A 26,948-nucleotide genomic window follows, 5' to 3' on the forward strand; every position below is an offset into this window, starting at 1 on the left:
CGATTGAAGAAGCTTGGGTCCGTGTCCAAGTGGGAGCTGGCAGTGGCCTTGCCACAGGAACTCTGCCACCCGCCACTCCTGTGCCCTGGTCACTTTCTTCCTTTGGCCACGTCACGGCCGCATCTCCTTCGCTCTCCCGTTCTCCACCCGTGGCTTGTCTCTTCCGAATCCCCATGGAAGGTCTTCATTAGACAAAACTGGTCACGTGCACTTGCTCATCACACCTAGTAGTGGTGCTGCCAAAATAGTAAGAACTGCAAAGTCTCTTGGCGTTAATGCGACCCATCGCATTAATGGCACATTAATGCGACCCATCTTCCGAGTGCCCTACACTAGAAATGTGATGTGATGCGACACCGTAGCGTTCGGATGAATGCAGTATGCGTTTCTTCGGCAAGAAAAATGGCGAGTCGCTGTGGAACCGCAAATTTACCCTCGCCTGGTGCATTAATGCGATGTGCTTTCCTTCCTAGCACAGTACACTGCTGTTCACAAGGGTGTGATGTGCTTCAAATGCAATGCGACAGTCCCGTGTGTTTGCAGGGAGAAGGACGGCGTGTGGGCGGGCTTGGCTTGGCTGTCGATTCTGGCGTACAGCGGCAAGGGTGTACAGGACATGTGTGAAGACCACTGGGCGCGCTACGGGCGCAACTTCTTCACGCGCTACGACTACGAGAAATGCGAGTCTTCCGCCGCCCACCAGATGATGCAGCATGTCGAGGAGCGCATGAAGGACCCGGCCTTCAAGGGACGCCGCTTCCTGTGCGACGGACGCACCTACACCGTCGAAAAGTACGACAACTTCATGTACACCGACCCCATCGACGGCTCCACTGCGGCCAAGCAGGTATGTATACAAACATCTCGATAACGAAGCGTTCGGGAACTTCGAAACACTTTGTTGCGCTATGCAAACAATACAGAAGTTCAGAAGGTGGAAGCTGGAAGAGATGAAAAATCCTCAAACGGGGGGGTTTCGCTGGAGCCAACGTTCTCAACAAGTGCACGATCTTGTCTTCTTCAAGGCAGCAACTCACTGGAGCCAACGTTTTTGACTAGTGCTGTAGTCTTCTACAAGGCAACAACTGCTGCTGCCTCGAGAAGGGCTTGACCACTTGTCGAATCGTTGGCTCCAGCGATACCCCCTGCTCAAGGAATTTTCATCTCTTCATTACGCAAGTCATCTTTTTGCAGAGCAGGGGTCTCAAACACGCAGCCCGCGAACCTTTCGGAAGCACCTCGGCCTGCACATGACAATATTCGTCCCTTTTTTCTTTACGACTTTGTGACTGAAGTTTCGTGGCTTTGTTAAATGGTACTCGCATTATTTTCTCACCTGTTGCGATTATCAGTGCTTAGTGCGGGTGTGCTACGCAGATGTGACTGGTCTCGAGCGTTGTGTTCGTGAGACACCTCGTGTGATCACCATCTCTTGAACATACGACTGTAGAACAAAAACTACTTTTCTGGCGTCCAGATTCAGGTCATTCTGAAGATCGGCATCAATGTATTGTTCGAATCCCAATGTGAAATCCCCTTAAGAAATGTCTAATATACGAGATATGCGGAAGGCCTCGTTTCAGATGAGGTTAGCTGACCTTTTGTTCAAACTAGCCTGCCCCCCCCCCTCCTTCAACCTTGTCCCAGCCCTTGTGAGACTAAATTTCTCGACTGCGGCCCGCTGACTGCAGTGAGATTGAGGCCCCTGTTGTAGAGGCATTCGACTATGTTTACATGTGCAGGACGTTTTCATATCCTAAAGTGTGCTTTAGCAAAACTTCTGGTCATCGTCACATTTCATCACTGCTAGGGCGTTACGTAGCTGTCGACTCTGGTTTTGTCAGTATAGTAATGCTTGCAAAATCGTGAGAACCGCACAGCGGCATGGTGCAAGTTACTGGCCCTACAATGACACAGGTTAACCACAGACACTGTTGGAGTAGCGATACTTAAGGCAGAACCTTTCCCTTTCATTAAAATGTTACAGCGGTGGTACGACGCCATATGTGACATTCCTGCTCATGTCACATGACTCTCCCATGTGTGATGGAGACTGTAAGTTCTTCTAGTGCACTCTTTAGGGTACAGGAATGCGCATGTGTGCAGCACAACCCCGTGTGTGCGTCGCGTATGCGTCCAGGAATGCGTGCACGTGGCTTTGCTGCTGTCACCTTAATCAGTTGATCGATCAACTTTTTTTCTCACACTTCAGTTGAAATAACACGCAGCATGGCAAATGCACAGGCCAGGCTCCCAAAGTCTCACACGTAAACAGGGACTTCAAGTGGTCATCACTTGAGAGCATAGTTTCGCACCAGTATTATTAGAAGGAATTAGGTTTGGTGTGTCTGATGGACCAGATACGTTGTGGATAATGGTTAGCACACGTGAATATTGTCCGAACTTCGTGCGTGTTATTTCAAGGTTATTACGCATCTTGGAATGCTGTCCGTTAACTAATAGGTGTCTGCTTTTTGCACGCACTTCTGTGTTTTCTGTGTTGTCCGTCTTTGCCCGTTCACGCACCATGCCGGTTAACTTAATTGGTAGTACGCGAATGTTTGCTGCAACATAGTACAGTGAAACCTCGGTGATACGAATCTCACGGGACCACCAAAAATATTCGTATCATCCGAAATTCGTATCACCAGAAAGCATGGAAAATTAGCATGCGAAAATGGCGTACATTTTCATTTACTGTTCTTCAGGGCCGCAGCAACGTCAGGAAGAACCCCGAATGATTGTCAGTTAAGTTTTTAGATGTCGGCAATCATACCAGCACTCGTAAATATACGGCCCGTACGCGCGTATTTATTTAATGAACCAGGTGCGTTGTGACCCGCGACAGCAGTAGCCCCTTCCAAATTTTAGTATGCTTTTTTTGCATGACGCCGGAGCTATGCAGCGAAAGTAACGTAAGAAGCACTTTGACGCGATGGATCAAGGCCACAACATTACAGAACCACGGTCCTGTGTATGATTTTGTTATCGCGGAGGTGTTGGGGATGTTTTTTGGAAGATTTACGGTCGTGCCCGCACAAGTGCGACCTCAACGGTCGCCCATGTTGATGTTGTGAGGCCTGATTCCCTCGCTAAGTCCGTCCTCGCCTTCTTTCAGTCCTCGTCCACCTTTCACAGGATGTCTGATGCACGAGGCAGGCACGTGTAAACACAGTACAACGACAGCAGCCCGCGTCGACGCGTTAGAAAAAAGAAAGCATGGCGCTAATGTCCTCTGTAATCTCAACGCGAAGGTACACGGAGGCACGTAAGAGCCTCAAAGATTCGCGCCCACAATCTCGGAGGCCGTGACGCATCTCTGAAGGTTTATTCTGACCGTAAGAAAAGTGTTTTTTTTTTTTTTACACCGTGATTCTGACGATTTGGCGGTGCGGTGCGCATGCCCACGCTTGCGTTCCCGCGCTCGCACGTGCTTGACGCGTCTTTCGCGACAGCACGGACAGCACCTCTTCGTACCTGGGCGGTAGCGTACGTTCGTATCAAACGTCGCTGAGTGAAAATCGGTTCGCAACAACCGTACTCCATTACAATGCAGGCCAATGGGCCTTGGCCGGGACCAACGAACAATTCGTATCACACCAAAATTCGTATGAGCTGTGATCGTATCACCGAGGTTTCACTGTATAGTGGCGATGAAGCTGCGAACCTTACTCTGTGTAGTAACTAGGTTACTGGGCATTGTTAAGTGTTCAGTAACCTAGTTACTACACAGGGTAAAGGTCACAGAGTTACTGCAGAGTGTAAAAGTCACACTATTTACTACACAGAGTAAAAGTCACACTAGTTACTACACAGAGTAAAAGTCACAGACACACCTTTCGGGTGGGTCTGTGACTTTTGTTGAAAATTTGAAAATTACATTTTCTGCGGGGGTATTGGCCAGGATTTTAGTGACACCAAATGACACTGTTGGTTCCTTTCTAAGCAAGCACTTCTGGTTTTCCAAATATGTATTCAGAAAAAATATTGTAAAACATAAGATACAAAATCGATGATTGTGGTTCAGGTCGTATGTTATATTGGATATGTATGATATCGTGGCATAGGTTTACATTAAAGGGGCCCTGCAACACTTCTTGAACGTAATCATAAAATGCTGCCGATAGGTAGTCAAGGCTCCTGCAAACATGAGCCAAACATTATAGCGCAGCACGCGGCATGGAATTTGCAATTAAGCTTCAAAGTTGGCTAGGAATCGCTCACTGTTCCCTCAACAAATAGTGCCGTATACCCAAAATCAGTTGCATCATATACCCAAAACCACTGCCACTGGACACTGCCATCGGCTGATTTGAGCATCGTGAGCTGCATAGTCAATGTGGCCGGTTACGGTGTGCCGCATCATACCTGCGCAGCGCTCTAACAGCTTGCTCGTGATCACACTGAAAGTGAGCTACACGGTTAAAGAAAACGAAGTGCTCAAGGTCATGGCACATGCTGACGTAGCTTCTTGCAACCCCGCCCCCCTTTGTCATCACCCCCTATGTAGCTTTCAGTGCACTCGTTGGAATGAAAGGAGAGAGAAAGCGGTTAGAGTGTGTGACGAATCCCTGTAACTTCACTAGCACTTTACGGATCCTAAAAATGTTTGCGGCAGTCGATTTGTGAGGCAGTAAGCTCAGGTAGCGAGGTCATTCGATGATTCCTTGGAAAAGTGTTGCAGGGCTTCTTTAAGCCAAGGACCGATTGACGTTACGGAACATTAATGACAGCGAATTGGATCAGTTCATTGAAAGAGCAGATGGTTTTTTTGCGAGCAGCTGGGACTGGTGGACCACATCTCAACCACGCGCTTCTTTCAGTGTGGCCTCTGAAATCTGCTTCGGTAGGGCAACGAAATCCAGTTAACAATGCGCTTCTTTTTATGTGGCCTCTGAGATCTGCTTTGGCAGCGCAACGAAATCCAGTTAACCAGGCGCTTCTTTCTGTGTGGCCTCTAAGATCTGCTTCGGCAGGGCATTGAAATCCAGTTAACCACGCGCTTCTTTCTGTGTGGCCTCTGAGATCTGCTTCGGCAGCGTGACGAAATAGTTAACCCAAGGAATACACCAGGGTACGCGTAACGTTGAGGTGCAAGTGCCACTACTTGACATCTAAGTCGAGGATTGGGGTAACCTCCAGCATTTCTTTTTCATTTTGAGGGGGTTGGGGAGTGTTAGGACCTTTATTTGCACGTGTGGGGTGTACTACACATAAAGAGACTTAATATTTTGGGAGCTCCGGCCCTCAACCCTTTCCCCTGTAAACTTTCTGGAACATTTTGCTGCAATAATGACGCATTCTGATGAGTGCTCATTTTTGTTATTGCGCTCTAAAGTCGGCTTCATGACCATTTTCGCCTGAAAAAGAGGCATTTTGCTCTTCTGTGCTGTGGTATTGCCCATGTTATCTTTTGATGTAATAGTACAATTTCAATTATTATTGTTGTAATTCAAAGCTGATGAATAACTTGACACAATAAAACTAATAAACTATAATATCATTTGTGAGAAACATTTTTATTCGGTGGTACAACTGACAAAAATTCTAACTTTCCCAACCACCACATTTCACGTGGCAATAACTTTTATAAGAACAGAGGTAAAATTACCGTGGTGGTCTAGTGGTGATCTCTGATTGTTCTAGAGTGTGCCCATATAAATTCTGGGATATTCAGCGATAAAAATGCAGAAAACGTTGGGCAAATTGATTTGTCCTAATGTATTAATGATCTCAAGAACTACTTCAGCTAAGATAAAATGAATTGAATATCTGCTTCTAGCAGGCTAAAATATATATTGCCTGAAGATTTCATTTGTACCTCATAAAAATTTAAAAACACTCTTAAGACCAGTGTCTCCCCTTAAGACTATTATAGAAATCGCATCTGTAAAGTTGGGACATGATTGTCCTTTGAATAGAGATGCCTGGTGGTCACTTTGTTCAAACACTGCGTCACACAGGGCCTACGCATCGTGTTCACCGACGGCTCGCGCATTGTGTACCGCTTGAGCGGCACTGCAGGCGCTGGTGCCACGATTCGGGTCTACATCGACAGCTATGAGCCAAACCTTGAGAAAGCCAGGGAAGACTCGCAGGTACGTACGTTATTGTGACCTCATATATTACAAAGTGTTCTTTAAGGGGCCATGACACCCAATTTATAGTGGCACTTAATGTGTAGTAGAATATTTTTATAAACACGCGAGCTGCCTGAGAGTTGGGCAACACTTGGCGCACTCGTGAGCCGTGACGTAACAAAGTACCTCCTGTGCAAGCATCTGCATTCCGGCAAACGGTCTTGTTCTGTGCTCAGCTGCGCGTGCAATCGAGCTGTTTCGGATTTATTCAGCTTGGCATTGAAATTGAACAACATGCAAATGGCTGAAACTTTGATAGAAGACAACGGCTGTGCCCCATGCAGCACATGACGTCACATGCGCCATGGCAAAATGGCGGTCGCCGGTGGTAAGCAGGGCTCATAGTCAAAGACTTCTGGGGCTCATTTTGCATTGAAATATTCTTTTTCAGTCCACTTTCATGAATAGGCACAGTAGACCCTCTACTTCTACTTTAAAGGAACCCTTGCCAGTCCTCATTGCAAATCTTCATTACCCACTGGAACTTCTATAGCACTTTAAGGAAGTTCTAAGGATCTTCTAGGGAACGTTTAGCGCTCGTGGTGTTCTGAATGTTTTCTTGTGTCTTCGTCTTCTCGCGCAGTTTAAGAAAGTTTAACGTTTAGTGAAATGACTTTTTTTTATGAAATGGTTTGTTATTGGAGGAGTTCAAAATAAACTGTCCCGTCACCCAGCCACCAGGAGGCATGCTTTACTGTCAATGTGGGCGTGCATTCCCAAGTTCTGGTAGCCTAAAAAGAACATTAGCAAAAAGTGCATTTAGCAAAAACATAAGAAATCTCACTTCGAACTATAGATTGTGATGTCAGTGTGTTTTTAATTAACATTAGGATGCTAAACCATTTTAACCAAAAAACGAAAGCAGTGCTTTTTATTAGTCACCAATTTGTTTTTCTTTCCTCTTCCCGATTTCATCTTCAACACATGCAGAAAATGCTGCGTCCCCTGGTGGCCATTGCCCTCCACATCTCGGACATCAAGAAGTTCACCGGGCGCACTAAGCCTAGCGTGATCACGTGAGCGTGAAGGCCCCGGCGTCACCTCAACATCACTTCCCACCGCCGCCCCGCTTGCTCAAGGGGCACAGCTAGTCTATACTTTCCCGGTGACAAGACTACTCTGCGCAAAGCTGCCAAAAATTTAAACAAGTTGTGGCGAACGGCGACGGGCATCGGATGCTGCGTGCAGAGCACCAGCGTTCCGTCCATGCTCGCCATGGTCCGCGGCCACACTTGGTTCTCTGTCAGGCAATAAAACCTGCTTATTTGGAATGGTTTCGTTGCAAGAGTTGAGCCCGGTCAACGGGTTCCCTGTAGAGCATGCCCATGCGGCGTTTGTAATAGAGTCCGTATTTCATGCTTGGCGGGCAGCGCTGCGGAAGAGATGCACCGCTAATGCGACCACGTGCATTTTGCAGTGTGCAGTCGTTTTTGTCAGCAATAGTCTACAACAGAGCTGTAAATAACTAGGTCGTTCGTAACTCCGCGAGCAGTGATCTTAAACGGAAAACCCTAACTGGTGCGTGCCACCGAAATTAGAATAACCCCACTACTGAACACTGGTCCACTAAATACTACGTTTCTGCCCATGGGCAAGGAAAAGTAAATAAATTAAAAGAAATAAAATAAGAAAGTGCATAAATAGACAAATTTATTCACCCCTCTCCCCCAAATTTTTCAATTTTGCATGAGCATATATAAATGCACACATACACACGCAGTAACCTACATAAAGGCAAGTTTACCCCCCCCTCCCAGCAAAAAGAATTGTGGCTACGCCCCTAGCCTGAATCTGCCAACAAATGCTAGCTTAGCTCCACATTGAATGTGTAAGCCATGTAGTTGCCGAGTAACCAGTGTGCTTTCATAAGTAGCAAGCTAGGTGATGAACCAGGCTAACATTTCCGGGAATTTCATTAAAGATTGTTTCTCTCTCTCAAAGGTTATCATTGAACTGGGGTCATTCATCTTCCAAAAAGCGCAGCGGCTTATGCGCTTCCTGAGAATGCTGTGCTCAAGGATGGCGTGTTTTGAAGACCACTTGTTATAGGACATTGCTTTTGGACACGAAGAGCAGACCACCTTCATAGTTTCGTATTTCTGCATCAGAAATAAAGGCCTGACACAACGCCAGGAAGATTGATGGGCAGCTGACCTTTTTCTGGCAACCCAACGGTTTTAACGCTCCAATACTAGGCTTGTGCAAATAGTCATTTGGTCGAATAATTTCGAATCAAATAGTATACATCACATATTATAAAGGAAAATGAGCATGTTTGTCATGACCCAACTAACCTGCACAAGATATGTTAAAATTGGAACAATGCATGTGCAAATGTCATTCTTTTTGGTTCAAAGGAAAGTGGAAGCTACTTTGAATAGTAGCAGGATTTGAATTTCGGTAGAATGCAAGTGATAACCTGTAAAATATGTTACGTTTTGAAATTTACTATACTTGGAGCGCATAGGCCATCATAACAAGCTTTTAAACTTAAAAAATTACGAATCAGTGTGATTCGTAATTTTTTAAGTTTAAAAGCTTGTTATGATGGCCTATGCGCTCCAAGTATAGTAAATTTCAAAACGTAACATATTTTACAGGTTATCACTTGCATTCTACCGAAATTCAAATCCTGCTACTATTCAAAGTAGCTTCCACTTTCCTTTGAACCAAAAAGAATGACATTTGCACATGCATTGTTCCAATCACGACGCGGCCGAAAACCACGCTATTACGAGGAAAAGAACAACCTGGAAATTCACCTCACTACGGCGGATGGTAAACCTATACCCAAGGTGGACAGGATCAGAGTGTTGGGACTCATTATTGAAAGTAACGGCCATAATGGAGAGACCATACGCAAATTAGACGATGTAACGTCTCAAATCATGCGGCTACTTAAACGCATCGCCAACAAATATAGCGGAATGAAAGAAGGCAATCTGCTTAGACTAGTTCAAGCGTTTGTAATAAGCAGAATAGTTTACGTAGCATCATACTTACGATGGCACTCATCAGAAAGATACAAATTAGATTGTTTAATCAGGAAAATATACAAGCAAGCAATTGGACTCTCCATCACCACTAGCAACGATAGTCTACTGCAGCTAGGTCTTCACAATACCCTGGATGAGCTAATCGAGGCACAACGCATCGCTCAATACGAACGCCTATCCAAAACTAAAACAGGCAGGCAAATATTGGATCGGCTAGGTATTACTTATCACACCCAACATGGCGTCAAAGTAGATATGCCCAGACATATTAGAGGCGTGATAACCGTGCTTCCTATACCCAAGAATATGCATCCCGCCCACCATCAGGGCAGACGGGAAAGCAGAGCACGCGATATACAAAAGAAATTTGGTCACAGCATGGACACCGTATTCGTAGATGCAGCTAGATACAGACACAAGCGCGCCTACACAGCCGTGGTGATAAATTATGAGGGAAAATGTTTGACGAGTGCTACCGTCAGTACGCCACACGTAGAAACCGCAGAGGAAATAGCTATCGCATTAGCCATAGCACAAACACAAGCGGACGTGATCGTCAGTGATTCGCAGACGGCGATACGAAACTTTGCAAACGGCCGAATCTCCCCAGAGGCACTTCGAATTCTAAAACTCGGTAATAATCAAGAAAAAAGTGTCCATCTGATATGGACACCCGCTCACACACTATCAGAAGGTAGCAATGAGGCGGCGCACCGCATGGCTCGAGGGCTTACAGACCGAGCATCGATTAGTGCCGTCTCAGGGAATACCGATGAGTGGGAGTGGGAAGATAGAATGACCACATTTCACGAAATTACAGTACACCATAGATTGCAGAGGCGTACATTCCCACCGCCTCATCCGAAATTAAGCAAGAAACAGTCTGTCGAATGGCGGCAGTTACAAACCCGATCCTACCCGAGTCCAGCTATCATGCATGTAATACACCCCAGACTTATACACGACAGACAAGTGTAGACATTGTGACTCTAGAGCCACCTTAGAGCACATACTATGGGGATGTCCAGACATAATAAACAATAGCTGTGATGCAGCCTTAAACAGCGACAGCCTCCGCGCGCGCTGGGAGTCTGCGTTGCTCAGCTCGGACCTGGAGCAACAACTCTGGGCCGTCCAGCGAGCCGAGGAAGCCGCCAAGGGCCAGCAACCCTTGGCCGAAGCCTAGGCGGGATCCAGGCCCATCCCACCAATTCGCAGGGCAATCAATAAAGTTAATTCATCATCATCATCATCAGTGTGAGGGTAACCTTGAAGTGGGGCTTCGCGGCAGTGAGGACTTTACCCGGATAGGGGTATTCATAGCATAGTACCCCTCCATTGCAGTGAAACCATCTTTACAGGGAGGTTACATGCGGACTACCATACACCTATTTGTTCATTTCGAAAACTTCGAAATTTCCAATAATTTAAATTCAAATCTAAGCGGATTTGAATATTCATTCGAATATTCGCGCAAGCCTATCTGATATGATTGAGGGCACTTACGCGTCCTTAAACAGCTGTCAAATGCCGCTTATTGAAACGTGTCGGTCGGTGTTGTAGTAGTGGTGGGGATGGCCTCAAGACCCAGCTCATACCCGCTGCTTGCTACTTTGCGTTTGATGATGTCGATGTCTTCCCTAAGCACAACAACAGCACATACAGGGAATCGGCCGTTGACAGGGCGGCCTCTACGAAATTATTTTATCACTATTTTCCCCTGCAATGTCCGCTGTTATTGTTAAAGCCATATGTCATCTGTTGTTTCATTCACCAAACACATATACCCCAAATAACCCAGTGATCATCACCTGACCCATGGCCTTGTGCCATAAACACTCGGCTGGAATGGCTCAGGGAGGCAGTGGGTGTCAAAACCTGCTGTCGGTGGGCGGCGGGGCTCCTTAGTGTGCCTGTGTGCTTTGAGGGGTGCACAGGTCGGGTCAGAAACCCAATCTGCGGTGAGGGTACTCGGTGTGGGTTCGGTGGCTTCAAGCCTTCCATCGCTGCCCACTTTTTTTAATGCATCCGTCCTGTTTTTCTTTTGAGCCAACCTGGGTCATTGCAGATTGGGACCTATAGAGCTGTCTTCACCTTAGTTGACTCGCTTTCAAACATCCTCCTTCAAGCCGGAACTGTGTTTTCTATGACGTTTTTGTTTGGCGTTGTCCTTATTGTCGCTGAAGTTCAACTCGCCTGTGCTGGCCTTGCTGATGCTGCTGCCGAAGTTGCTGATGTGGCACTCCTTTCGAAACGCGAATGATTTTCTTCACAAGTAGACAGAGTGCTCACACAGTGGGCTATTGTGAGGCTTGCCGGGCAGTGAAGCTAGCGTGCTAAAATTGTTAAAAAGCTTCTGCATCGTCATTCATTAAGCTTCTGTCACATGTGTGAGATTTGGTTGGTTGGTCAAACTTTATTAAACTGTCCTGAGAGATGCGACTAGCGCGTAGTGGGCATTAGAATCTTTTGTATTGATAAGGAATTCTTGATCGCTTATTCTGCAAAGGGACTTGCAAAGAAATTTCAAATCAGTTTGAGGTCCAAAGGTGTGCGGTGAGACTGTTTCAAAAGAAGGCGAGCTTTCCTCGCCAAATGCACACGCACTGTTAATGGTCTCAGCACAAGGTACTGGTAGGAAGTATGCAAGCTCTGTTTCACCAGAAGTAACGGCCTGCCTTTTTTTTTTCATTGTCGAGGATTGCACTGAATGCCGAGTCATCGCCTCAACTGTCAGGTGTCTGAGCACTGTAAGATACCACAACAGACAATGCTCGACCATGTTCTGTGCGAATGTTGATAACATTTAGGAACCATCGAAGCAAACCCTTGTCACGAAAGAACCCCCTTGGAAAGCCCGTGGCGTGGTTGGGTATTTTGCCGATGCATCAGCTCATCTACCAGTGAATGCGACAAAATTGGTGCATGGTGAAAGTTATGAGTGACGGAACAGCCGCTTGATACAACGTCGGGTGGTAGCTCAGGTGAGTGATACAAGAAATCAGGTGCATCAAGTTGTTCAACAGTGACTTGATTTTTATAGCACAGTGAATAGGTAGACAATGGTGATTTTTGTGCAGCGATGAAACACAGTCGAAGGCTGTGTCTTTTGGAAAAACTACTTTGATGAATTTCAGTGAGCAGCTACTTTACTTTGTTGGGAAATGTAGATTATTGCTTAGAGTTCAAATGATCTTTTCATATTCAGAGGAATCGTAGCAATGATAACTCTTCGATGATTTCCTAATACAAGGCCGTTCTTGGAAACAAGGTATGTATTGCTACGAGGACACAGGCTGTGACTGCGACGACCGAGTTGAAATGTCTCCTGCCAGTAATTTTAAGGGGAGTCGAAACAACCGAAGCCTTGAAGAAGACAGGACCGCTTGTCTGTTGTATTCTTGGAACTGACTTACTTCTATGCAGAAATGTTTTGGAAGATGTGAATGGGATAAAATCAGTGTGCTTCACCAGTGATGTATTCGTTGAACTTGGCAACAATTTATCGTTCCGACTATGATGAAGCGGTAGTGTTGAATTTGAAAAGTTCAAAACCAATCCTTCCTGCTGCGAAGTTGGTCACTGTATACAACAGATATCTGTTTCCGTAGTCCTCATTTAGTGAAGGCTCCTTGTTGAGAACTTAGTTGATGACGTGATGCTGTTGAGGCACCTGCCAGGTATTCATCCTGCCAACTCATTAGAGAGGAAAATACGCTGTGGCTCAGAAGTCACTCCTTTGTTGTCAGCTTCTTCTGCCATCGCTTCATTCTTGCATCACACACACATATCTGGACATAGGCACCACCCGCGATGATAGATTAGCTCAACGTTAAAAGCATTGGCCCATCCATGGTGCCTCACAATGAGATTGTGGTTTTGCAATGTAGAACCCCCATCTTCTATATTGGATAGCGTGGATTCGACACAGGACGGCGAAAGAACAATGATTCACAGGACAAGCACTACTCGCAACTAACCTTTTATTATGAAAAGCTTCCCTGCACATATACACAGCCACGTTAGCACGCACAGGCACACACAGTCGCACAACAATCATCGAGTACGGAAGGTAAATACAAATATAGATTATAACCATCTTTCTAAGAACCGTTTTTTCTTTGCTGTGCAGCACAACAGACGTGTCACTAATACAGTTGCTCTCTGAGCATCAGTGTTCTTTCTCTAGCCTGTGTCGAATCCACGCTGACTGTGAACCAACTAGCCCTGTAATAGTCTTCTAGCAAGTTACGGAAATACAGTACGCAAATAAAGTAAGGTATTACCGTAGCACTCGTCCTTTCTCACTGGTGCTTAATCTGTTGCCAGTTCTAGTGACACGATTCCCCCAAACAACAGGTTTCTTGTTAAGAACGCCGACAGGCAACAATTAGGCATGACAATCCCACAGTAATTTTTGAAAAAGCTTTTGCAGTGTTGGGGTGCCCTCACTGGAATCAGGGGCGGCAAAAGCACAAGTGAGAAAAAGGGAGGAGTGGTACCATAACACCGTACCGTATTTCCGTAACTTGCTAAAAGACTAATGCTCGAGGTTTGTCCGGCGTGGGATGCAAAAACTCATGGGCGAGAAAATGAGTACGGAGAAATTCTTGGCGAGGCGAGATTTGAACCCCATGTAACTACAATCCAAAGGCGGGCGTTGTAACCACTCGGCTATCCAGGCACGCTAGCAGAGCATAGCATAAGGTGAGGGAGGAGGGGAGAACGAGTACAGAGAGAGAAAACGAAACGGACACAATAAAAAGAGAGCAAGCATAGCCACGAATGGCATAGTTTAGCAAGGGGTGGGAAAGAGAGATGAGAGGGTAAAAGCCTAGCCAAGCCAGGGCCAGCTTCGAGCCAGGGCCCACCAGGCACCAGCTCTTCTGTGAACCAGCATAGCGCGACTTTGTGCAAGCTGCATGGCGTCGTTCCGACGAATGCCGCTGCAAACTTATCGCAACAACAAAGTCCAGGTGTGAGAAAGACAGGTCGTTTATTTCAACAATGCGGCGAACAGCGTGTGCAGGATGGAATATTTACAGATAGGGCAGCGAAAAACGAGCTTCAGTCCTCGGCCTTTTCGGGGGGCGGTCCGCACGGCTGCAGCATCTTCTCCATGATGTTGAATCGCACCCGCGCCTTGGTCTCGTTTTCGACCACCGCGAAGTAGTTGAGCATGTCGAAGTGGCCCAGGTACGAGGCGTAGCTGTCTCGGTGCTGGTTCACGAGCCACTCGTAGCGGGCCGTGTCCGCGTGTCCCGTGCCGATGTACTTGGACTGCAAGTGTTCCAGCTGACTGTGGATGTTGTAGCGATCCCCCATTTCGCTGGCGTGTAACGAAGTCGAAGGGATGGAGAGTCCGAGACACTACTCCCAGGCGTGCGCACGACTAGCGGGCAAACGTCTACGCTGCGCGGAAACGAACTTGAACGACGCGCACACCAGGTAGATCGTTCTACTTTTCTAAAACTGTAGTGAACTAGAACTCTAGAACACCTTGATACACCTTGACTAACGCTACGCCAACTGAATGAGCGCACGGCGCACGCAAAACCAACGTTTTTGCTGATGATGATGACTAGTTTTTTGGTGATGATGATGAGACGTTGTTACACAATTACAAAAAAACGCAATAAATGTTTAAACAATTTAAATCATTTCATTGTAGAAAACGCAGTAATGTGTATTTTTGCAGCAGGTAAAAAAACGTTTTGTTTAGTAGGTAAATGTGGCGGCCGTGACGCATTTTGGCTACACACTGTCATTTTGTTGTGTGTTTTGTAAGTACATTAACACATTTTCGTTTATTTAGCTCTCGATATTACAACAAAAATGAACATGGCGCCTCCTAAATTTTCACTTCATTTGCGTTTCTCTTGCCTGGCAAAAAGTGACGACATCGCTCTACGCCAAAACAGCATTGCCTCCGGGACTGCAGTAGGAAGACAAAAGCTTTGTTTTGTCATCTGTTAACTTGAGTTTAATTGACAAAAATGGAATGCTTGAATGCCACCGACGGATCTGTGTTTTTTTGTTATTGATATCAAGCAAAAGCGCAAGTTGAGCTGCTATGCAAAATTAAAGTCCCTGGAGTTCAGAAAATCTAGACTATGCTAAAACCAACTCGCCCAAAATTTGGTGCTCTTGCAAGCGCATGTGTTCTCATCGCCTCCCTCTGTCCTTGTTTTTGCGCGCTTAAGTGTTCTGTTATGCAAAACCAACTCGCCCAAAAATCCTGTGCTCTGAGCCAGCTGCTTTCGTTCGGAAGCAGATGATGATGATGATAAAGCGCCATTTGTTTGTGCTTAGGGGCTTAGGTAGGGTGGCTAGAATGGGGAGGTGTGCTGAGCGCAGCACGTTTCCCTTGCCAGAGAGGGTCCCTCTACGCGCCGATGCCGCCAGGGGCGCTGCTGCAAGGGGCGCTGCGTGGTACGGCCGCCGCCGTTGCAGATTACCGGAGGAAAGCCTAGCACTCGGCAATGTGGCGTCGTATTTTTCATCGTTCAAGTGGTGCTTATTGTTCGAGAGTCATGGATTTTTGAGGTGTGAGAATAATGCCCCATAAACCGAAGAAGAAAACTGGACGTTGTTGCTTCGTTCCTGGCTGCAGCTCTGGGTACTGGTCGTCGACAGAAAAGGCATCTTTGCTCCGAGTACTGGCGTGGAAAGAGTTATATTTTAGAAGTAAGGTCGTGCGATACCGAGAGCTGAAAGGCAGCTGACAGAGAACTCAGCACAATGCGAGAAACATTTCGACGCAAGGCACGTAGAAGGGAACGACGTTGGGCTAGTTTGTATATTGCGTAGTCTGAAGTGAACGATAGCGCGTACAACGTGATATGTTGTACACTTTTATTCCTTAACTCGGGTGCATTTATTTTCAAAGGGGGTTAACCATAAGGAGGAAAAGAAAGCCAAGTGGGCTAAGACGATAGCTCATTGCAGAGTTCAAATAAACTTGCTTCGTGTACGAATGTGTTTTCTTTTCAAGTAATATTTCAACTTGCCGACAAAACATGCACATGACGTTTTGACCAGCAGCTAGTGCATAGTAATGGGTACAAGTGCGAGAGCAGGCAATTTTTTAGCTATGTTCCCACCTTTCTAGAAATCTTCTTAGATTTTGACCCTTTATTGATTGTTTTGTGTTTGCCTTCGGGAGAACAGCTTAAAAGGGCTCTGCAAGTGTGTTGAGTAAAAGAACGGAACGCAATTATAATGTAATTACCAATATTACGCATAACATGGCCATCACGGCAATAGTTATAACTACCAATCCAACCATAGAAAATGGCTTCGCAGCATTATAGCTCTGTACCAGGGGCGTAGCCAAGAGGGAGGGGGATGGGGGGGGGTTCAGCCCCCCCCCGAAACCTTTAGTTTTGCACATGTAAAAAAAACACGCACACATAGAAACGCACGCACGAACATGGTTGACCCCCCCCCCCCGAAAAACAATTCTGGCTACCCCCCCCCCCCCTCTATACGTAGGCTGTGCGATGAGCTAGGATCCATGCGCTATCATTATTATTAGGTATATTATAGCCTAAAACCACCAAAAGTCGTGTCGTTTAAGAAGGTTGCATTTCAATTGAAGTATTATAACATTAAAAGTTATTCATTCAATGATTGTAGTTCATTGCACAGGCGCAGGTAAATGAGCAAGAATTAAGAAAGTTTCATGGGAAAATATTGATCTATTTAATAGCTTAGCTATGAGCTTTTTCGCAACAAAAACCTACTGGAAATCAAGTTTCGAGAAAAACAAGAATTAGATTTTCCAAACATATGTCATTTTCAATTTCAGTGTAGTCACAAAAAAAGGACCATAACTTTCGAACAGAACCAAATAGAAGCGTAATTTTTTGTGAACCACAATTTTGCATGTTCGTACATTTTTAGAACATCAAAAGTAAGAATTCACCTTTTTTTAAGAAAAAAGGACATACCTTAACAATGTGGATAAGCACTAAAAATGACTTGATTCAAGTTGCAGTGATACATAATGGCAATTGATAAAACGGCAGGACGCAAGCGGAAAAAAAAAAAAGCCTCGGTGCTCAAACGTGACGCGCAGTGCTACTGGGCATGCAGCCTGCCACCGTGATAATGCATACTAGCCCTGTTTTTCAAATGAGGAGAGGAAGTCTACGCTTTATTAGCGCAATCGCTGAGGTAAAAAGACGATAAACGCTGCAAAGTGCGGCACGCAAAAAATAGCGCGAGCCATATTAATCGGACGCTAGCAAGGCTACGCTGCCACTGTAGCTTTCTTTATTGTGAGGTATGAAAAAGAAAGAAAAAAAATAAAAAAAAATAGAAAAAAATAAAATAATATAAAAATAAAACCTCGGCCTGCACCATAATAATATAGCTGTACGTTGTCTGCTCAAGACCACGCGCCCCTGCGTACACCGCCCCTTGCGGCATCGGCGCAACTTGGGGACCGGTTTCCGCGGCCGCTTTTCACACCTCCCCATTCTAGCCACCCTAGCTTAGGGTCTGTGAAGTCGCACGGTCGTTGTGAAGTGTCGCGGTTACATTTTCTGAACGCTGTTCATCATCGACAAGTCTTCAGTTCTTTGATGCAGAGTCGTCCTTCATCAACCACAAGCGATGACGGGGTGCTGCGTGCCGCTTTGCACCGGAGGCACCTATAAAGGAAATAGGGTGTTTCGCTTCCCACGAGAGAAAAATCGCCGGAAGATATGGGAGCTGCAAGTGAAGCGCGACTGTTGGGAGGCCACAGACGCCAGCCGGATATGCGAAGTAAGAAATTCCACGTAGTCGACGTGCAGCGCAGTTAGAGTGACCTAGCTAGCGCAGTCCTATCCGGGCACACTACTCATTCATTTGTCCGTAGACCTCTCGCCCGCTTCCTCACGGACGTCACATCCGGGGCTCGTGCAAAGGGTGGCCGCCATTAGAGAGAACTGGCGTCGCGTTGCGCATGATCATCTGTGCTTCTGCCAAACCGATTATTTGTGGGCGCGTTTCTTTTTGCTGTACGGCGTTGCAATGCCGATGTGTGCGATGATCGGGTGCAACGCGAGGAGCAAGTCTTCCGTACAGAAGACGAACAGGGCTCCAGGAATCGGACTGCACTGCTTGCCGAAGGTTATAACTTGGCAGTGCGAACGCACCAAAGCGTTGTCGGAGGAGCGTCAGCGTCTTTGGCTCGCTCGCATTAACAGGAGGGACCTCGGGAGCCTGAATATCCGCGTGTGTGGTCGCCACTTCATTTCAGGCAAGCGACGCAATCACCTGTTGCAGCAGCATGCGGGCCATCGCGGCACGTGTTTTATTTCCGTGCGGGCCACACGGGCACTCGCGATCCGCGCATCGCAGCGGAACTAAGAGATGGTCGTTCACCGTCATATGTTTACGTTCAACGCGAGCTGAATGTCTGTTTGTCTTGTGCCACTTTTTAATTTGCACTTAATAGATACAGATCGGTATGGGGCGGGGGGGGGGGAGGCAAATTTGCGCCATACACTTGCACATTCGGACCTGTTCCGTCATTGTTTAAAGTGCAGGGTCCATGCAGGTTTTTGAAGATAATGGTGGCTGAAAGCCCCTGACATTGTATTGCACAAAGTGTTTTTTCCCATCTTTACCCCCAGAAAGCCGGGGGCCAAAGGCAGGCTGTTATGAGAAGCATGTCATGGCTTCATTTTCATTTTTGCACTCATTGCGAAGCTTGTTTTCTTACGGACTCGACCAATGGGGAGGTGTGACACTTCGCCCCCCTAATGAAAAACCCTGCGGATGCCTATGGAGATCGTGAGTGCCCGTTATGCTGTTGCTGCTTCAGTTGCAGTGGCAAGAATGCTGCAAGAGTGCTCAAAAATTACGTTTCAAACACAGCGGCACGCCAGTTTTACCAAGCTGAGACCGCGCGGCTTGCTAGCGGCAAGTTCGCTGATGTGGTCATAATTTGCAGGGAAGCCAGCGAAACTATTTGATGACACCAATCCGGACTGGGTGCCGAGCCTGCACTTAGGTTACAGCAACGGTGAAGGACCGGGTGTAAAAGGTCGTGGCAAGAGTGCCAAGGATCAGCAGGCGAGTTCATGCAAGGGACGGGGCGCCATGATTCATGAAAATTTATATATATATGTATATATATAAAATATTATAGTATTTCCAGTGTACAAGAAATGTTAGGTTATCTTTATACCTTTACTGTGTACTTGGGCGACTTTTTTATTATTTTATTACGTGCACAAGCACGTAAGTGTTGAAAGAAAAGTGCCACAAAGAAGTAAGAAAAGCAAAGAGGGACACACACGAGTGCTGCTCTTTGCTTTTGTTACTGTGCTGGGGCTACAAACTCTATAAAATGTACATTAACCAACTTGCCCACATCGTCGTTCTTCTATTAATTTAGTTGTATTGAGCACACCCAGTGCATCCTTGACAAATTGCACACGGATACCCTGTTGCACCATTTCACCCAATCATCATCACACCTGGACGCTGCAGTGTGCATGGGTTATTCAAGCAAACTAGTTGGGTTCTGGTTCACTGCTGGTATAAATCTCTCGCAGTGATGTAATCATGAATGTGCCTTTTTGAATGCTTTTTCGAGAAAAGCATTCATGGAAATGTGTCTACAACTCATCTCGATTTTACTATGCCATCGCATGATGTCGCTACATGTGTCCAGTGACCCTGTACTATACAACAACCGTTGCGTGTGCAGGAATACTGAACATGCTAAAACTTTCCACTTACTGCCCAGAAGTGGATTTTCACACCCACGGCAGCCGTGTCCCGATGAATTGCTCATTTTCACCAGGCCTCTAGATTGTTCAGAAAGAATGCCATTGTCAAAAAGCACATGATCATGTGTGCAAAATATTTTCAGACTTTCTTTCAAAGGGGAGGTCTGACTTTGAAATAGTGATTTATATTGCTAAAAAGGGACGGATGCTTACATTCAGCAATAATAACAAATCGTCCTAGTGAGCGTTCTAGCAATGCACTAACAGGGACGCAAACTTCATCACTTTGTCACGTGCTGTACACTGCACGGTAAAGTGCATACAAACTTCTAAGAGAGTGCAGTACTCTCGGATTGAGATGAGGCATCAAAACATTTAGTGTAACGATTGGTACTTGCATTACTTGGCCCTAAATTGTCGCTTTTCACTCGGTGAGCACTGTACGTTATGGTGGTGCGTGCATTGCGAAATACTTGGAAAGAAAAAAAAAGAGTGTGTGAAAAGACCGCCATGAGTCAGGATTTCCTGACATTGTTCTGCTTGTGTTCCCGTAGATGGGGGGGGGGGGACTTCTGTTTACATTGCTGCTTGTAGTTTCTGAGTGCTTTGGACGTGCAGAGCGAAGTGACGCAACGCAGTAGCGACAAGAAACTGAACCCCTTATTACTTGGCACTTGGCCTGGAGTGTGGTTTATCGACGACGCTGCGCAGAGTTTCACATGTGGATGGCTCTTACTATCCTGTTCATTACCATCACCAGTCTGTTCCCAGAAGAATAATGCGTATTTCGTATACATGTGCCTTTTTTTCGTTTGCTTTTGACGTAACTTCGTTATTCTATTCGTGCAGTGCACTTCATCCAAGGCAGATAATCCATTCATTTCACGTTATCTCTTTGCTGCCAAGAATGCCAGGCAAACAAGGGACTAAAATTCACTTGCTGCAATTGACGTAAAAATTGATAACTTTGCTCTGCTTGAAACACATTGATGGGACGGCAGTGGTGCTGACACAACTGTTAATGATGACCGCGTTTGCAAGTGAAAAAATTAAATATTTTATCTGAACTTTGCGGTATTGCCTTGCTTGTTTTGAAGTGAACCGGATGCTCAAAAATCGGTCGTAATGGACATCTATTAAAGGAAAAGTTGCTTACTCTTGTGGACTTGTCGTTTCTATGCCTTGTTACAGCTGCACTTTGAGTCATCGCAGTTCGAACAACGTCGAGCGGATGGCTGGAGAAAGTTAAAGTACAGTGCCGTTCCCACGCTCTTTCCAGGCGACACAAAGGCATCCAAGCAGCAAACACAACAGGTAAGAGTAGCATCTCGTTACAACCTGTTTACTTCACCCCTTCCGCCGCTGTGTCCACATTTGTGCGCGCTACTTGTTTTTGCTAGTTGTGTCTAGCAGCCAAGGAAGAGCAAGACACGTGAGCTTTGGATAAATTAAACCTCCTGCATGATGAATTGGTCTTCATGTAATTTCATTTTGCTGCGTATTTCTGCATACAATCACCTCGCTACCTGCATACAATTGCCGAAGTCATTCGGCGTGCCGCTTTCTGGTAGCCACGTCAAAAGTGTAATTTTTGTTTGCTTAAAATTAATGTCAGTGATAGCAAATTGCTGAAGTAGTTAGAGCTTGAAATTTGAGTACATTTATGCAGAAAGAGCACTTGACTGACTTTAGAATGAATAGATCATTACTGATACTCTAATTAGGATTAATTACTGAAAAATGCACGAATGAGCATAGTACCACCTTCTCTTTGTTGCAATTGAATGTCAAATGTCTTTGAATAAAGTTGTATGAAGTTGACGCATTTACAGACTGCTGGTCACAATTCACGTCTGATAGGGTTAAATAATTTAGTCTTCATTGCAAACTGCAGGACAATTATGAGGGCATGCATATCCCTAGTGGCAATGGTCTCAAGATTTCCAACAAGCTAACGTGCCTAGCAGCTTTACCAGCTTCAACTGCACTTAAAAAAAAAAAGCTTGTGGCATAGTCATTGATTCAAATATAATCAATGAAATGTAGTTAACTTGCAAGGTTATTAGCACTTAATTCCTAATGTACTTCACTGCTCTGTGTGTTGACTGACAGAAACTATCATTTTGTTTTTGAGTCCCTTCTTTTTTAAAATCGCTTAGTCACTTTTGAAATGGCAAGCTTGGCAAGCGAACGAGAAGGCAATGCGAACAGGCCCTGATAATGCTATCATGTTGTGCACTTAAAGGCAAAGCTTAAGCAGCCTCCAAAGTTTTCTGCACTAATGTCGTCCAAGAAACAAGGTGGCCAAACAGTGAAGGAATATTTTTTTTAATCTATTGGAAGTGTTGTGCAAAAAACCGTGCCTGTATAAGCCCTTTGAAGCCATGCACAAAGGATCACCCAATGTGGTTCACAACACATGCACTGCATTAAGGGATTCGTTGAGTAAATGTTGTGATGCCTCGGCCATGCTTTGCCCAGGAGATGCGCTCGAAACGGCAAGGAAAGCGGCACAAAGTCAACAGTGAGGAACCAGGCACAGATGACAATTGACGAGGTAAGTGTTGATGATTGGAATGCATGGCTGTATGAACTACATAAAACTAGGAACCTCAGATCCGCCTTTTCATTTCCGTATATGCCGCAGTGTCCGGGAATCTACTGGAACATGACAGTGTGACCAGACACAGTGGCCATGTGGTGGATGTAACCAATGTCTCGGGTCTCTAGCTGCACGTAGAGGTATATGCTTAAGGAAAATTCGGCGAACATACTTCACTAAATCAGATGCATCAGCAATGGCAAAGAAGAACGCCCACCGAGAGAGGGATCAGTTATGGAATCTTTCGCCTCAAGACCTGTTTCTCCGCTCCATAGACCCTGACTTAAAAACAAGACTTCCGCATCACCTTCCTCGTCATCTTGAGATACTCTATCATCGTCTTCGCCTCAAAGCAGCATTCACCAATAGCTACATGTGCCGCCTTGGTTTGACTACTGACCCATACTGTGATAACTGTGGTGCTCTAGAAACAATAGAACATATTTTATTAGATTGCCAGGCATACAGAGATGAAAGAACTTGTCTCGAAAGTAGAATATGCTCAACTTCCCAAGCACCGCTAGATCTCGGGAATATACTTGGACCTACGTCTTCTCCTTCTCAGCAACGTAAAATTTTAAAATTTCTGTTCTGATTCCTCAAGGACATACACCGAATTGATAAACTGTAATTTAACTTACATCAGCATCATTACGTTGTGACATGTACATACCATGATCATATTATCTTCTTTTTTTTCTCCTTCTCCTTTCCTGCCCTCCTCCTCCTAGGGCCTTTCTGTGCTCACTCCCCTCCCCTATACAGAGTAGCATGTAGGCGCCTTTAGGTACGCTGGCAGAATTCTGTTTTTCATTAAAGAGCTTTCTCTCTCTCTCTCTAGGAGCATCAGGTGGTACTTCAGAGTGAACCACACGCAGCCTACTAACAATGAAGCAAAAAAAGCGCAGAGGAAAATCAAGTGAATTAATTTTTTGTTCTTTCTCCTAATAAAGCAATGTGTAGGGGAAAAAAATGCCGGTACAGTGAGGTACCTGCCGTCTTCACAGACATACCCTACCTACATCTAGGCAGAAATGTTTCATTGCTGCTGATGTTACGTTAAAATTATTAGTTAACAATATCTTGTTAACTTCATAATTGCCAACTTAACTTATACAGTGTAGTTCTTGGGTGTAGCTGCATTTTGCACCTAACACAGTTCATTGCATTGCAGGCATATTTGTTCAGCTTTTTATATGTTTCGTCTTGCACTGAATTTAATTTCATGCCATCAAAAACGCAGTGGTCGGGGCAATATACTGCAAGGAACTGGCACTTATTGACACTCATAGGCAGCAGGTGCTTGCCTGTCCTTGACTGCATACGTGTGTGTGTGTCAATTGGCACTCATCCTGTTTGCAGTTCTTTTCACTTGTCCTGCGTGCATATCTTTTCCTGGTATTTGGCGATTAACGAATCACCATTTCTGTATAAAACAGCTACCAGCCCTATAACATGTAATCCTGAAGTTAATCTTGCTGTTTGGCTTTTGTAAAAAAGCCGTTCGTAAAATTACGTTGTAAAATGTTCATAATCCTTCACAATAGCTTGTTACCTTTCTTCTTACAGGCCAACTGCAAACCAGAGGCTCTTGCGTCCTTCTGCGAAGTCATCCTCACGTACGAGAACTACAGCAGTGACACGGGCCCCACTACTGTCACCATTCACCAAATACCCGAAGATGAGCAATCAACACTGCAGTGACCCTGAAAAACTGCCTTAGGCCTGCTCACCTTCGCTTTGCCATCAGTGCCTGTAATGTCGGTGCACATCCACGAAGCAGTGTTGGTACCTTCACCGAACAAACAGGCGTTTCAGCCCGACATGCTGGGAATCTATTCGGGCACTGACTGATGCACTGACTGATGTCATCTGTGTGCCATTGTGCCGTGAAGACACGCACCCGAGAAGACAACCATTCGTGTTTTGTTGTGTATGTGATCATCTGTGATATGACTGGAGAGATATCGGATTCCATAACTGGCTTTGTGAGGTGGGACCTATTCCGAAATTGCCACTGCCTGTGTTGTGCAGTGCCAATGGGGATCACACCCCTCACTGAATGGGCAACAAGACATTGCAAGCCATGCCCGAAGGATCACCTGAACTTCTATGCAAGGCTTCATATTTTGCAGAGCTTGCAAAATCTGTAGAAACGAGAGATTACGCGAAATTGCATAAATGATTTGTTATGTTGTGCACAACGCTGTAGATACGACAACAGAGGGAGATTTTATTTACGAGAAATGCTAAGCTGGTGCACTCTGGCTTGCCATTTCTGCTCTGGGGAAGAGGGAAAAGGAGTAAAACTGCTAGAGTAATGACTGTTGAGGAGGAGGAGAGGAGTGCATATGTATGCACATTACACACGGGCTCTACTAAAGCCACTCATCCAATCTTTTGGCATGCAAGAAGCTAGAAAAATCCACTCATAGGCTAGATGGGATTTATTGATATATACCAAGTGTGCACAGTGCAAAGAAACAAAGACAAAAGGGAGACAAACTACTTAGACATAGTCTGTGTCATTTATGTGTCTCTTTTTTTGTGCCAATTCTTTGCGCTGTGCATACTTAATGTATATCAAGGCGGCACACTGCCTGCCTCGCAGTTGTAACATCAGCTGAGAGTGGTGCCCTCCAAATATGGCTGCCTACGAACTCCGGCTGGGAAAATGTTGAATGTCCATCTCTACAACACAGGTGCAAGGAAATCACATTCGTGTTTCCATGTGTTCACAGTTGCCGTATTTACTCAAATGTAATGAGAGTTTTTTTCCAGATTTCTGCTACCTAAATTCGACCCTCGCGTTACAATTGAATACCAAAATAACTATTTTTTCTTGAACGCAATGAAAAGTCACCCTTCGTGTTACAATCGAATAAATACGGTATGTTATTCACTTGGCAGGTGTGGGCAGTATTAGGTCAAAGGAATGCACAGATGGGACAACCATCCACGAATGTGTTACATGCACACAGGCATGCAGATTCTGCAGTGGAAAGTTCAGCTCAAACAGACGAGCTGCTTTCAGCATTGTCAAGCAAAAGAAATTGAGCAAGCAGTATTTTGGCAGTTATGTTTTGCAGCCGAAAATATGGCCTAACAGGCAAAAGGCTACTGCCTCATAGAATCAAGGTTTTAATAGGTTGGTTCAGTGGCTGCCTGGATCGACATAAGCACTGGCAAATACAATGGGAGTAGTATGCGAGCTGGGCAAGTTATTTTTAAAACGATAACTCTACTGCTCTGGTACAAACCCAGACGACTTTGTGCATGCGTTTCACCTTGAAGCACAGCCAAGGTCAATTTCCTCCTCGCACGTGCACTGTCATAGCAACAGACATGCGCAGTGTCGGTTTGTTCTTTCCCACGCACCCCCCTCCGTTGGTCGGCGGGCACGCAAGCCTCAAGACCTCAACTCGTCACGTGACCCCTGCGCCGGCATTGCAAAGATAAAGGTAGATTGCTTACTGCGCGGGACACTGCCACGGCATATTTTCCGCATTGTTGCTTGTTATTGCTCAACATGCTTGGGTTTAACTGCATTCAATCGCAGCATTTTTTTCGTAGCTGTACAGATGCCCAATGAGCACTGCCAAATGCATGAGTAGTGATATGCTAATCTGGCAAGCACTTTTATGGAAGTTATTTTTTAAAGCTGCGCTAGAATTCACAAGGCCAAACATTCGTAGTGATTGCCTCTCGCTACTTTCCCTGTCTCTCCTCAGAGTCAAATGCCCATAAATACGTGTTCTTTTGGCAACTTACGGGAGAATTCACCCTGCTTCTTTGAATACCAGTTCTCCCGTTGTCAGAGTCATATTTGACTTGACATCACTATCCCTTTGAATTCAGCAAGACAACAACACCAACACTGAGATGTCCCCTCCCTCCGCCCCTGGGTACCTAGTCCTGTTATTACTTAGGATAGTACTAGCAGCTCAGGCTAGTTGGTAGGTCGTGACGAGAACTACAGCCCAAGCTGGGAACGAAAGACATAGATATGCACTGGTAAGAGCACTAACATCCACCTGAGTTTACTGTGCAGATCACAAAAATATATAGTCGACAGAAACAAAAAAACATCAGCAAAGCAAAAATACCAGACTAACAAAAGCAAACCAAAGAAAAAAGCTGATGTGTGCGTCAATGCCTCCTAGAAAACAGCATTCCTTATGAGGGACATGGATGACTTGCTCACGCATATGTCACACTCGCATGCCATCTGAGCAGCCTCAATGATGAATTAATTCAAGTGCAATGATCCCTGTGCTTATGAAGCACAACTGTGTCTTCGAAAAGCATTGTGCAGTTGCATGTGTGCATTGTTGTGCAAGTCCGCGGGAACACTCTAATAATGTTCGCAAACGGTAAGGATGGGTTTCTTATACAACATTGGACTGCATGCAACTGCATACCCCTGTGTTACGCCTTTTGTAGTGGTGATGAATTCGAATCAAGGGTTACCTCAGGCAGT

The 26,948-nt window shown here is 45.5% G+C and overlaps 3 protein-coding genes across 3 annotated transcripts in view; 2 read left to right on the forward strand and 1 right to left on the reverse strand.

The window, feature by feature from the left end:
• The window catches only part of LOC119405622 (phosphoglucomutase-1), a 30,599-nt gene extending 23,188 nt beyond the window's left edge, over positions 1 to 7,411 (forward strand). Inside the window, exons 6-8 of the mRNA XM_037672455.2 lie at positions 544 to 847; positions 5,964 to 6,098; positions 7,071 to 7,411. Coding sequence (XP_037528383.1) covers positions 544 to 847; positions 5,964 to 6,098; positions 7,071 to 7,160 — 529 coding nt within the window. The 3' untranslated portion in view covers positions 7,161 to 7,411. The remainder of the gene's footprint in view (positions 1 to 543; positions 848 to 5,963; positions 6,099 to 7,070) is intronic.
• Positions 7,412 to 14,115: 6,704 nt separating this feature from the next.
• LOC119405629 (splicing factor 3B subunit 5) lies at positions 14,116 to 14,652 on the reverse strand. Its single transcript, XM_037672463.2, has one exon. The coding sequence runs from the start codon at positions 14,459 to 14,461 to the stop codon at positions 14,204 to 14,206; it is 258 nt and encodes an 85-aa protein (XP_037528391.1). The 5' UTR covers positions 14,462 to 14,652; the 3' UTR covers positions 14,116 to 14,203.
• A 2,986-nt stretch (positions 14,653 to 17,638) lies between these two features.
• Positions 17,639 to 22,510, forward strand: LOC119405639 (peroxynitrite isomerase THAP4). The gene is made up of 3 exons (XM_049419266.1): positions 17,639 to 17,908; positions 21,058 to 21,180; positions 22,348 to 22,510. The coding sequence occupies exons 1-3, from the start codon at positions 17,756 to 17,758 to the stop codon at positions 22,417 to 22,419; spliced, it is 348 nt and encodes a 115-aa protein (XP_049275223.1). The 5' UTR covers positions 17,639 to 17,755; the 3' UTR covers positions 22,420 to 22,510.
• Positions 22,511 to 26,948: the final 4,438 nt, after the last annotated feature.

The sequence above is a fragment of the Rhipicephalus sanguineus genome, chromosome 9 (assembly GCF_013339695.2).
Source record: "Rhipicephalus sanguineus isolate Rsan-2018 chromosome 9, BIME_Rsan_1.4, whole genome shotgun sequence".
NCBI lineage: Eukaryota > Metazoa > Arthropoda > Arachnida > Ixodida > Ixodidae > Rhipicephalus > Rhipicephalus sanguineus.